Raw genomic sequence first — 15,188 nt, 5'->3', positions numbered from 1 at the left:
TGTTTTTTGGTTTTAATACATTTTCAAAAAATTATACAAAACTGTTTTTGCTTTGTCATTATGGGTATTGTGTGTAGATTGCTGAGGAAAAAATAAATATTTTATACATTTTAGAATAAGGCTGTAACATAACAAAATGTGGAAAAAGTCAATGGTCTGAATACTTTCCGAATGCACTCTAACCTTCCTTTCACATTTTCAACCTTCAGATGTGTCTTGTGAGGCCTGGGGCGTCCTAGAGCAAAACAACCGACATGTACAGGTTTATGATAGTCTCACCTTTACACAGAGGGGTCATGTTACGGTGTTGCCCAAACTGTTGGGCTGCTACAGACAGACGTTGGCAGATCGACTGTACCGACTTCAGACGAGTTCCAAAACGCTTGTGGGGGTCGTAGAGCATCACGGAGAACACCATCGTGTTCGTGAGAGTTATCTTTCCATAGAGGGGGGTCATAATAGTTTGAAGGTCAAACCGTTCGGACGATACTGCGACAAGACTGATTCTCGGGGAGGTCTCATGGTCCGTCAAAACACCGGTCTAACACTCTCACCTTTTCACCTCAGATGTGGAAGTGTGACATCGGCGAATGCGGTGGATTGAGATGCCTCCAATGCAACAAAAAACGATTTAAAAACAGATCCCTCATAAACTGACTGACAATTTCTGTGATTATGCTAATTCGATTTCCGAGGGGCCACGGACGTCGATTCTAGGGGGTTTTCTATGACTGGGGACCAATGGGGAAATGTTTAACACAGAGACATTCCCGCAAGATATATTACTAAACTATTTTGGTATGGACAGACAGTGAACCTTTTGGATGTCACCCCTGACATCCATGCCTTGCCCTTTAAAAAAAAACTCCTGAAGACACAGACACCAAAAACTCATGTCACATCCTAACAGGAAAATAACAAAAGGGGATTGTTGAATATTTGAATTCCCTATATATTTATATGCATTTTTTTCAGTGCCAATTCAAGGTAGCATTTAGTTAACGCAACAGAAGAGAAGGAATTCTAAACCAACTACCCCTGAATCTCCCACTCCTTGTCCATCCCCATTCTGTGTTCAACTACCCCTGAATCTCCCGTTCCTTGTCCATCCCCATTCTGTGTTCAACTACCCCTGAATCTCCCGTTCCTTGTCCATCCCCATTCTGTGTTCAACTACCCCTGAATCTCCCGTTCCTTGTCCATCTCCATTCTGTGTTCAACTACCCCTGAATCTCCCGTTCCTTGTCCATCCCCATTCTGTGTTCAACTACCCCTGAATCTCCCGTTCCTTGTCCATCCCCATTCTGTGTTCAACTACCCCTGAATCTCCCGTTCCTTGTCCATCCCCATTCTGTGTTCAACTACCCCTGAATCTCCCATTCCTTGTCCATCCCCATTCTGTGTTCAACTACCCCTGAATCTCCCGTTCCTTGTCCATCCCCATTCTGTGTTCAACTACCCCTGAATCTCCCATTCCTTGTCCATCCCCATTCTGTGTTCAACTACCCCTGAATCTCCCACTCCTTGTCCATCCCCATTCTGTGTTCAACTACCCCTGAATCTCCCGTTCCTTGTCCATCCCCATTCTGTGTTCAACTACCCCTGAATCTCCCACTCCTTGTCCTTATCTTCAGGACCATTGTTCTGATCACTTTTAGATAAGCAGTCTAAAAGGACGAGAGAAATACCCGTTTGTAAACAGCTCTATACACCTACAATTTTGATTGACAGATATGGGAACCAATAAAGTGGCCGTACCATGGCAACATGCGTCCGAAGCGTGTCCAGGGAGAGCGCGAGACCAGGAAGCCTATGGTGGGATCCGTTATAGCGTCCCAGGCCCTCCCCACAAACAGGATGATCGACGCATAGAACGGGTCCAACTAGAGAGAAGAGAAGAGGAGACAGAAGAGAGAGAGAAGAGTTTAGAGATATAGATGGGTGGATGTATGAAAATGAAGAAAAACAGCTAGATATATTCCCCATTTAGTGCACTACTCCGGACCAGAGTCCTATGGTTCTCCCTATGGGTCCTGGTCAAAAGTAGTGCACTAGAAAGGGGAATAAAGTGGCATTTGGAGACGCAAACTTCGTCCACCTCTTCAGTCAGTCAGAGTCAATGTCTCCATTGTTGGCTAGCGGCCCTGGCTACTGGCTAGCGGCCCTGGCTACTGGCTAGCGGCCCTGGCTAGCGGCCCTGACGAGCGGCCCTGGCGAGCGGCCCTGGCGAGCGGCCCTGGCGAGCGGCCCTGGCTAGCGGCCCTGGCTAGCGGTCACAGGTTAGCGTTTCATTATGGATGTTGTTCTGGAGGCAGCTCTGCAGTGGTCACTAGTTGGCACAGCCACAAACCTTAAAAAAAACCACACTGCTAACGGCCTAACCTAAAATTAAGACCAAAAAGCTATTTTTTTGGTTTCATGAACTTTCACAATATGGCCAATTTTGAATTTGCAGCTGGCCTATCTAAAAAGGGGGGAAGAAGAAAAAAAGCACTCAGTTCTGCCTTGACTCAACGTCAATCTGCCTAGCGGTCAGACCGTCCTGTGAGGGAGGGAGGAAGGGGGGTCTAATGTACAGCCGCGTGTCTGAAGTACCACAGATGTCAGCCTACATACCGCAGGTCAAGCTAGAAGGACATGCAGCACTGTGTTCTCCATACATCTTTTGACAAGTAGGTCTACTTTCAGATCTGTGAATTATTGAGGGGCGGTGGGCTAGGATGAAGGGTCAATGTTTTTTTTTATGACGTGCGCCCCATAAAAAGACCGGTAGCTTTCACGTACGTAGCTTGTTGTTTATGTTGACCAATCAAAGTAGCAGAGAGGTTCAATGTGGTAGCAAATGGAATGAGAGTTCACTAAAGCAATGATAGATGAAATTTAAAAAAAAAAAAAAAAAATCACAGAATTTAAAATTTAGCGAAATGAGAAGGAGTAAACTACAACGAACACCCAAACAGGGTAGACGGTTGTTTTATCCGAATGGGGTTCGGGAGAAAGCACAGCATGTCGCCTCATTTACCTTAGCTTAGCTAGCTTCTCTAGGCTACTCCAGTCAAGACGGGGCACTTTAACATGAGATGATGAATAACATCGTGGCTGAATACAAGTTAGCTAGTCTTGGCTGTAGCCGAGTTGCCTCGGTTAATGAATCTCTCTCCCCGGGGCCATTTCAAGGTTTTATTTAACCTTTATTTCAGAACAAATTCTAAAATTGACAATGACAGCCTACCCCGGCCAAACCCTAACGATGCTGGGTCAATTGTGCGCCGCCTTATTGGACTTCCAATCACGGCCGGTTGTGATACAGCCTGGAATCGAACCAGGGTCTGTAATGACACCTCTAGCACTGAGATGCAGTGCTATAAACCGCTGCGCCACTCGGGAGTGAATCATCGGCATCATCTGTTCACTCCCATCTCACCAGCACCCTCACTCACTAGAACACCCTCACTCACTAGAACACCCTCACTAGAACACCCTCACTCACTAGAGCACCCTCACTCACTCACTAGAGCACCCTCACTCACTAGAACACCCTCACTAGAGCACCCTCACTCACTAGAACACCCTCACTCACTAGAACACCCTCACTAGAACACCCTCACTCACTAGAGCACCCTCACTCACTCACTAGAGCACCCTCACTCACTCACTAGAGCACCCTCACTCACTCACTAGAGCACCCTCACTCACTCACTAGAGCACCCTCACTCACTAGAGCACCCTCACTCACTCACTAGAGCACCCTCACTCACTCACTAGAGCACCCTCACTCACTCACTAGAGCACCCTCACTCACTCACTAGAGCACCCTCACTCACTCACTAGAGCACCCTCACTCACTAGAGCACCCTCACTCACTAGAGCACTAGAGCACCCTCACTCACTAGAGCACACTCACTCACGCAGCGCCCAGGTTAAAAAACGTAAGTAAAAAAAACAAAAAAACATCAACTTGTATTTAGAATATCCAACAAAAATGTCTGATACTATTCGAACAGTGAAAGTCCCCCCAGGGACTGGGGCGGGGCCTCGGATTGATCAATCACCTGGGCCACATCCAGTAGGTATATCTGAAGGAAGAAGCCCAGAGCACATCCTGTGATCTGATAGGGCGCTCCTCCCACCGCGTAGCACAGCTTGTTGCATATGGACAACCTGTTCTTCTGTTCACGCTGAGAAAGAGAGACAAAAGAAGGGGTTCATTCATTAAAATGAGAAGTTTACTCTTTTTTTTTTTTTAAATTAACCAACTTTGTTGCAGTCTGACCTACAGAAGTGTCACAAATGAACTGAGAAAGTAAAAAAACTGACAGGAAAGTGTAACCGCTTAATAAACAAACGGAGTGAGAGGGACATCAACAAAGTGATCCAATATATATAAGCTAGTCTACAAAAGATATCTGAACAACTGGACAATGTGCAACCTGAAAAATGTATTGCGAGGTGAAACGGATTAATCTCTCTCTCTCTCTCTCTCTCTCTCTCTCTCTCTCTCTCTCTCTCTCTCTCTCTCTCTCTCTCTCTCTCTCTCTCTCTCTCTCTCTCTCTCTCTCTCTCTCTCTCTCTCTCTCTCTCTCTCTCTCTCTCTCTCTCTCTCTCTCTCTCTCTCTCTCTCTCTCTCTCTCTCTCTCTCTCCAGTCTCTCTCTCCAGTCTCTCTCTCTCTCTCTCCAGTCTCTCTCTCTCCAGTCTCTCTCTCTCTCTCCAGTCTCTCTCTCTCTCCAGTCTCTCTCTCTCTCCAGTCTCTCTCTCTCCAGTCTCTCTCTCTCTCCAGTCTCTCTCTCTCTCCAGTCTCTCTCTCTCTCCAGTCTCTCTCTCTCCAGTCTCTCTCTCTCTCTCCAGTCTCTCTCTCTCTCTCCAGTCTCTCTCCAGTCTCTCTCTCTCTCCAGTCTCTCTCTCTCTCTCCAGTCTCTCTCTCTCTCTCCAGTCTCTCTCTCTCTCTCCAGTCTCTCTCTCTCTCCAGTCTCTCACAGCTCTCCTCTTTCCTCTCAAGGACCAAAGAACAATCGGATGATACAAAGTTCTGTTTGGCTGATCAGCAGTCCGACTGAGAGCACCAGTGTGTATGTCTCTAAACTCAGCTGGGAGGAGAGGTATCTGTCTACAGAATCCACCCACAGTAATGTGAGCACCAGTGCTGGGAGTCTGGGAGAGAAGAGGAGTTTTTGTCATGACAGATAGACTCACTTCAACAGTGTGAACAGAACCTGGGACATTTCCCACCCCGATACCAATCACCCAGGCTACTTCCCAAATGGTACCCTATTCCCTTTATAGTGTACTACTTTAGACCAGGGTCTATAGGGTAGTAGTGCACTACTTTAGACCAGGGTCTATAGGGTAGTAGTGCACTACTTTAGACCAGGGTCTATAGGGTAGTAGTGCACTACTTTAGACCAGGGTCTATAGGGTAGTAGTGCACTACTTTAGACCAGGGTCTATAGGGTAGTAGTGCACTACTTTAGACCAGGGTCTATAGGGTAGTAGTGCACTACTTTAGACCAGGGTCTATAGGGTAGTAGTGCACTACTTTAGACCAGGGTCTATAGGGTAGTAGTGCATTACTTTAGACCAGGGTCTATAGGGTAGTAGTGCACTACTTTAGACCAGGGTCTATAGGGTGGTAGTGCACTACTTTAGACCAGGGTCTATAGGGTAGTAGTGCACTACTTTAGACCAGGGTCTATAGGGTAGTAGTGCACTACTTTAGACCAGGGTCTATAGGGTAGTAGTGCATTACTTTAGACCAGGGTCTATAGGGTGGTAGTGCACTACTTTAGACCAGGGTCTATAGGGTGGTAGTGCACTACTTTAGACCAGGGTCTATAGGGTAGTAGTGCACTACTTTAGACCAGGGTCTATAGGGTAGTAGTGCACTACTTTAGACCAGGGTCTATAGGGTAGTTGTGCACTACTTTAGACCAGGGTCTATAGGGTAGTAGTGCATTACTTTAGACCAGGGTCTATAGGGTGGTAGTGCACTACTTTAGACCAGGTTCTATAGGGTAGTAGTGCACTACTTTACACCAGGTTCTATAGGGTAGTAGTGCACTACTTTAGACCAGGTTCTATAGGGTAGTAGTGCACTACTTTAGACCAGGTTCTATAGGGTAGTAGTGCACTACTTTAGACCAGGGTCTATAGGGTAGTAGTGCACTACTTTAGACCAGGGTCTATAGGGTAGTAGTGCACTACTTTAGACCAGGGTCTATAGGGTAGTAGTGCACTACTTTAGACCAGGGTCTATAGGGTAGTAGTGCACTACTTTAGACCAGGGTCTATAGGGTAGTAGTGCACTACTTTAGACCAGAGCCTATAGGGTAGTAGTGCACTACTTTAGACCAGGGTCTATAGGGTAGTAGTGCACTACTTTAGACCAGGATCTATAGGGTAATGCTGTAGGGAATAGGGTGCCATCAGGGAAGCAGTCTGTCAGGTCACTCGTGCCAGGGAAACATTACGCAGCCAAGGCCCACAGACCGGTCAGTGTGACCCTTCACAGGGTTGTCACAATCCATTTGGCGAGGATGAGGGCTGTCCCCCGTCATGGAACTTGGCCATCTAACGGGCAGTCAGGGGCACACACTCACACCCTCTGCCTAAGCCAATGAAAAGGGCTCTCTGTGGCTGCCACCCAGGTTTAGGAGAACCCTAAATGGTGGGATCTCCGAGACATCACCTCATTCACACATACGTGTCCTGGTACTTCGCACCCAGTGTTCATCTAAGAGTTTGTGCCCAGTCCCAAATCAATACTTATCAAAGACATCTAAACCTGACAGATTTACAGGCCAAGTTCCCAGGCCATAAAACATGTGCCATCTAAATCAACTCTACACTAAATATAATCGTCACCTGCCTTGAGAACCTGTGTCTATTATTGTTTTGTACTTTAGATCTAGTGAAACAGATGATCCCCCCCCGTGTGAACATAAATGTCTGAGTCACTTAAGACTGTTGATGCACCAACACATTCTTTGTTTCACGCATCAAGTTACTCTGACTGAAACATGACTCTCTCTTAAGCCTGATATAACCATGGGGGATATAAGACATCTTTCAGCGAGCGGTCGACTGACTCAACTGGCAAAATACATCACGAACGAAGTTATTTTTATTCATGTCAAACACCTGTGGTATTGGACAGGGTTGAATTTCTATTTTTTAAAACCAAAACCATGTTCCTATGAGCTGCATTTCCCCAACATAGGCTTAACGGGGCTACATATTGGGGCGGCAGGTAGCCTAGTGGTTAGAGCAGGTAGCCTAGTGGTTAGAGCAGGTAGCCTAGTGGTTAGAGCGGGTAGCCTAGTGGTTAGAGCGGGTAGCCTAGTGGTTAGAGCGGGTAGCCTAGTGGTTAGAGCGGGTAGCCTAGTGGTTAGAGCAGGTAGCCTAGTGGTTAGAGCAGGTAGCCTAGTGGTTAGAGGAGGTAGCCTGGTGGTTAGAGGAGGTAGCCTAGTGGTTAGAGCAGCTAGCCTAGTGGTTAGAGCAGCTAGCCTAGTGGTTAGAGGCAGGTAGCCTAGTGGTTAGAGGCAGGTAGCCTAGTGGTTAGAGCAGCTAGCCTAGTGGTTAGAGCAGCTAGCCTAGTGGTTAGAGCAGGTAGCCTAATGGTTAGAGCAGGTAGCCTAGTGGTTAGAGCAGGTAGCCTAGTGGTTAGAGCGGGTAGCCTAGTGGTTAGAGCGGGTAGCCTAGTGGTTAGAGCAGCTAGCCTAGTGGTTAGAGCAGCTAGCCTAGTGGTTAGAGCAGCTAGCCTAGTGGTTAGAACAGCTAGCCTAGTGGTTAGAACGGGTAGCCTAGTGGTTAGAGCAGGTAGCCTAGTGGTTAGAGCGGGTAGCCTAGTGGTTAGAGCAGGTAGCCTAGTGGTTAGAGCGGGTAGCCTAGTGGTTAGAGCAGGTAGCCTAGTGGTTAGAGCAGGTAGCCTAGTGGTTAGAGACGGGTAGCCTAGTGGTTAGAGCAGGTAGCCTAGTGGTTAGAGCAGGTAGCCTAGTGGTTAGAGCAGGTAGCCTAGTGGTTAGAGACAGGTAGCCTAGTGGTTAGAGCAGGTAGCCTAGTGGTTAGAGCAGGTAGCCTAGAGCGTTGGGCCAGTAACCGAAAGGTTGCTGGATCGAATCCCTAAGCCGACGAGGTAAAGAAATCTGTCGTTCTGCCCCTGTATAAGGCAGTTAACCCACTGTTTCCCTGGTAAGCCATCACTGTAAATAAGAGTTTGTTCTTAACTAACTTGCCTGATTAAATTCATAAAATACTATCAAAGTTGTCTGTCTGGCATGTGGGCCTACACTTGAAGAGGGAGTGAAATTTATTGGAAACTGCTAAGATAATTATCTTAAATTATGTTCAATATCCCCTTGTATATTATTAGAACCCCCCCCTTCAGTTAGCCAGGACAGGATGGAACACGAGCCAACCCACTGTCCCCATCCAAAAATACACCAAAGTCCCACACATCGCCACATTACATCCCCTTCTACGCAGTTAGTTCAATAGTCCATTTAGTGACATCATATAGGTCTACGTCCGTTTATTATTGAAAACACTTAGGCGAATAACAATTAGCACAATTAGCATAAGGTGCAGTTTATGTTGTCTGTCTGAGGCATCACAGGAAGACTATGGGCATTTTACGTTCCTCTCTTTACTATGGTGGAAGTGAGATCATGTCAAAAGGGACAATGAAACTGATCACTAAAAAATGCCAATCAATAAGCATATAAATGATCGATTATTAGAGATAAAATATCGGGAATGGCTTTCGGTGAACACCTATGTTGTTGATGACTAGGTATAGTAAAATATTTAAAACGTATACACAGATCAAGCATGCTTGGAAGGGGTCATTCCAATTTCAGAAGAGATCACAGCTCCAGCCCCGGTGAAATGACACGTCGCCTTGCTGCGAGTTACGTAGAGAGACGCTCCTCTGGCACCGTGTATTCATTCGTATTATTCCAACCCCACAAAAAGCGCCATAATATAATATATATATATTTTTAAATGGCCTCAAACGCATAGTTATTTCTAATCACTTCTTATATACATTATTCTTAAAATAGGTCTATCAAAACAAAGGGCTAGTACCGCTACGGGAAGAGCATTAGTTACGAACCGGATAATAATTTGAAAATGAATAAAGGAAAGGAGAAAAAAAACGAATTACGTTTTCACTTTACGCCAAGCAAAAAAAATGTAATTGAAACGTGATGGTTGCTGTCATAACAGCCCGTGGAAATCAAAAACTGATGATAGGCCATATAATTGATCATCAATACAAAACGTATTATATAGACTTGTTCCAATAAATAACTAGGCTAATCTATTTAATCGAAGCTGTCTTCCTCTCCGGTTTAGTTCAGAACGTATACACCTTTTCTGCTAATATTGTTGATAAAAGTATACATTAATCAAACTTACCTTCACAGCTAATTTGACCGCATCTGAGTTGACCGGTTTATTCGTTAATAAATTATTGTTGGAATATTGTTCGGTTCCTTCTCCTTTTGCCATCACTTTATGAATAAATAACCTTTGGAAAAACAATAAATATTATATAAACAAATCTGTTCGTAAACCGGCGTAACTTTTAGAGTTGAGTTCAGACTACACACAATTTAAAAGTGACGACGAAGAACCTGTCATTCATGATGTAGTAGTAAGATCCCGCCCCTTTTCAACAGGCCACCATTCACTATCAGTCAACCCCGCCCACAAAGCGACGAGCTGACCGGCTTCCAAACAAAACATTACAGGCTATTAGAGGCCAACAACTTGACGACATTATGGCCTATTTCAGAATAACAATATCCACAAATGAGTTCCATAGAAGTGTATTGTTAAAATAGGATTAGTCATTTTACATTGCAGATGTTTAGTCGTGCCAAAACTACCATAGTGGTTTATTCTCGATTTTTGCAATAATGTCAATATAAGCATTTTCATTTCAATTGTCCAATTTCAAATGTATTCTGGTTATGTAAAACATGTACATGATAGAAGATATAGATATATGCAATCTCAAAAGATCACAACACACAACTACACTATGTACCAGAGATGCTATGTACCCTGGTCTGACCTATACAGACCAAACGGTGAACTATACAGCACTACACACAACTACACTATGTACCACTACACCACACACAACTACACTACACACAACTACGCCACACACAACTACACTATGTACCACTACACTACACACAACTACACTACACACAACTACACTATGTACCACTACACTACACACAACTACACTATGTACCACTACACTACACACAACTACACTACACACAACTACACCACCCACAACTACACTATGTACCACTACACTACACACAACTACACTACACACAACTACACTATGTACCACTACACCACACACAACTACACTATGTACCACTACACCACACACAACTACACTATGTACCACTACACTACACTACAACTACACTATGTACCAATACACTACACACAACTACACTACACACAACTACACTACACACAACTACACTATGTACCACTACACTACACACAACTACACTATGTACAACTACACTACACACAACTACACTACACACAACTACACTACACACAACTACACTATGTACCAATACACTACACTACAACTACACTATGTACCAATACACTACACACAACTACACTACACACAACTACACTACACACAACTACACTATGTACCACTACACTACAACTACACTATGTACCACTACACTACACACAACTACACTATGTACCACTACACTACACACAACTACACTACACACAACTACACTACACACAACATACACTACACACAACTACACTATGTACCACTACACTACACTACAACTACACTATGTACCAATACACTACACACAACTACACTACACACAACTACACTACACACAACTACACTATGTACCACTACACTACACTACAACTACACTATGTACCAATACACTACACACAACTACACTATGTACCACTACACTGCAACTACACTATGTACCACTACACTACACACAACTACACTACACACAACTACACTATGTACCAATACACTACACACAACTACACTATGTACCACTACACTACACTGCAACTACACTATGTACCACTACACTACACACAACTACACTATGTACCAATACACTACACACAACTACACTATGTACCACTACACTACACACAACTACACTATGTACCACTACACTACACACAACTACACTACACACAACTACACTACACACAACATACACTACACACAACTACACTATGTACCACTACACTACACTACAACTACACTATGTACCAATACACTACACACAACTACACTACACACAACTACACTACACACAACTACACTATGTACCACTACACTACACTACAACTACACTATGTACCAATACACTACACACAACTACACTATGTACCACTACACTACACACAACTACACTATGTACCAATACACCACACACAACTACACTATGTACCACTACACTAAACTACAACTACACTATGTACCACTACACTACACACAACTACACTATGTACCAATACACTACACACAACTACACTATGTACCAATACACAACACACAACTACACTACACACAACTACACTATGTACCAATACACTACACACAACTACAATATGTACCACTACACTAAACTACAACTACACTATGTACCAATCCACTACACACAACTACACTATGTACCACTACACTACACACAACTACACTATGTACCAATACACTACACACAACTACACTATGTACCACTACACCACACTACAACTACACTATGTACCAATCCACTACACACAACTACACTATGTACCAATACACTACACACAACTACACTATGTACCAATACACTACACACAACTACACTATGTACCACTACACTACACACAACTACACTATGTACCACTACACTACACATAACTACACACAACACAACACACAACTACACTATGTACCACTACACTACACACAACTACACTACACACAACTACACTATGTACCACTACACTACACACAACTACACTACACACAACTACACTACACACAACACACAACTACACTATGTACCACTACACTACACACAACTACACTACACACAACACACAACTACACTATGTACCAATACACTACACACAACTACACTATGTACCACTACACTACACACAACTACACTATGTACCACTACAACTACACACAACTACACTACACACAACACACAACTACACTATGTACCACTACACTACACACAACTACACTACACACAACTACACTATGTACCACTACACTACACACAACTACACTACACACAACTACACTATGTACCAATACACTACACACAACTACACTATGTACCACTACAACTACACACAACTACACTATGTACCACTACACTACACACAACTACACTATGTACCACTACACTACACACAACTACACTATGTACCACTACACTACACACAACTACACTATGTACCAATACACTACAAACAACTACACCATGTACCACTACACTACACACAACTACACTACACACAACTACACTATGTACCAATACACTACACACAACTACACTATGTACCACTACACTATGTACCAATACACTACACACAACTACACTATGTACCACTACAACTACACACAACTACACTACACACAACACACAACTACACTATGTACCAATACAACTACACACAACTACACTACACACAACACACAACTACACTATGTACCACTACACTACACACAACTACACTATGTACCACTACACTACACACAACTACACTATGTACCACTACACTATGTACCAATACACTACACACAACTACACTATGTACCACTACACTACACACAACTACACTACACACAACACACAACTACACTATGTACCAATACACTACACACAACTACACTATGTACCACTACACTACACACAACTACACTATGTACCACTACACTACACACAACTACACTATGTACCACTACACTGCAACTACACTATGTACCACTACACTACACTGCAACTACACTATGTACCACTACACTACACACAACTACACTATGTACCACTACACTACACACAACTACACTATGTACCACTACACTACACACAACTACACTATGTACCACTACACTACACACAACTACACTATGTACCACTACACTATGTACCAATACACTACACACAACTACACTATGTACCACTACACTACACACAACTACACTATGTACCACTACACTACACACAACTACACTATGTACCACTACACTGCAACTACACTATGTACCACTACACTACACTGCAACTACACTATGTACCACTACACTACACACAACTACACTATGTACCACTACACTACACACAACTACACTACACACAACTACACTACACACAACTACACTATGTACCACTACACTGCAACTACACTATGTACCACTACACTACACTGCAACTACACTATGTACCACTACACTACATACAACTACACTATGTACCACTACACTACACACAACTACACTATGTACCAATACACTACACACAACTACACTACATACAACTACACTATGTACCACTACACTACACTACCACTACACTATGTACCACTACAACTACACACAACTACACTATGTACAATACACTACACACAACTACACTATGTACCACTACACTACACACAACTACACTACACACAACACACAACTACACTATGTACCAATACACTACACACAACTACACTATGTACCAATACACTACACACAACTACACTACACACAACTACACTATGTACCACTACACTACACACAACTACACTACACACAACATACAACTACACTATGTACCACTACACTACACACAACTACACTATGTACCACTACACTATGTACCAATACACTACACACAACTACACTATGTACCAATACAACTACACACAACTACACTACACACAACACACAACTACACTATGTACCAATACACTACACACAACTACACTATGTACCAATACAACTACACACAACTACACTACACTACACTACAACTACACTACACTACAACTACACTACAACTACACTACACTACAACTACACTACAACTACACTACACTACAACTACACTACAACTACACTACACTACAACTACACTACACTACAACTACACTACACTACAACTACACTACACTACAACTACACTACAACTACACTACACTACACTACACTACAACTACACTATGTACCACTAAACTACACACAACTACACTACACACAACTACACTACACACAACATACACTACACACAACTACACTATGTACCACTACACTACACTACAACTACACTATGTACCAATACACTACACACAACTACACTATGTACCACTACACTACACACAACTACACTATGTACCACTACACTACACACAACTACACTATGTACCAATACACTACACACAACTACACTATGTACCACTACACTACACTGCAACTACACTATGTACCACTACACTACACACAACTACACTATGTACCAATACACTACACACAACTACACTATGTACCACTACACTAAACTACAACTACACTATGTACCACTACACTACACACAACTACACTATGTACCAATACACTACACACAACTACACTATGTACCACTACACTACACACAACTACACTACACACAACTACACTATGTACCACTACACTACACATAACTACACACAACACAACACACAACTACACTATGTACCACTACACTACACACAACTACACTACACACAACTACACTATGTACCACTACACTACACACAACTACACTACACACAACTACACTACACACAACACACAACTACACTATGTACCACTACACTACACACAACTACACTACACACAACACACAACTACACTATGTACCAATACACTACACACAACTACGCTATGTACCACTACACTACACACAACTACACTATGTACCAATACACTACACACAACTACACTATGTACCACTACACTACACACAACTACACTATGTACCACTACAACTACACACAACTACACTACACACAACACACAACTACACTATGTACCACTACACTACACACAACTACACTACACACAACTACACTATGTACCACTACACTACACACAACTACACTATGTACCACTACAACT

At 43.2% G+C, this 15,188-nt stretch overlaps 1 protein-coding gene across 1 annotated transcript in view; it reads right to left on the bottom strand.

The window, feature by feature from the left end:
• mfsd2ab (major facilitator superfamily domain containing 2ab) overlaps positions 1-9,596 on the bottom strand; it is a 41,073-nt gene extending 31,477 nt beyond the window's left edge. Inside the window, exons 1-3 of the mRNA XM_038966149.1 lie at positions 9,416-9,596; positions 4,053-4,178; positions 1,759-1,883 (exon numbers count right to left, since the gene is read on the bottom strand). Coding sequence (XP_038822077.1) covers positions 1,759-1,883; positions 4,053-4,178; positions 9,416-9,508 — 344 coding nt within the window. The 5' untranslated portion in view covers positions 9,509-9,596. The remainder of the gene's footprint in view (positions 1-1,758; positions 1,884-4,052; positions 4,179-9,415) is intronic.
• Positions 9,597-15,188: the final 5,592 nt, after the last annotated feature.

The sequence above is a fragment of the Salvelinus namaycush genome, chromosome 27 (genome assembly GCF_016432855.1).
Source record: "Salvelinus namaycush isolate Seneca chromosome 27, SaNama_1.0, whole genome shotgun sequence".
NCBI lineage: Eukaryota > Metazoa > Chordata > Actinopteri > Salmoniformes > Salmonidae > Salvelinus > Salvelinus namaycush.
The sequence above is the reverse complement of the archived record's forward strand: the minus strand, read 5'-3'. Positions and strand labels throughout refer to the sequence as shown.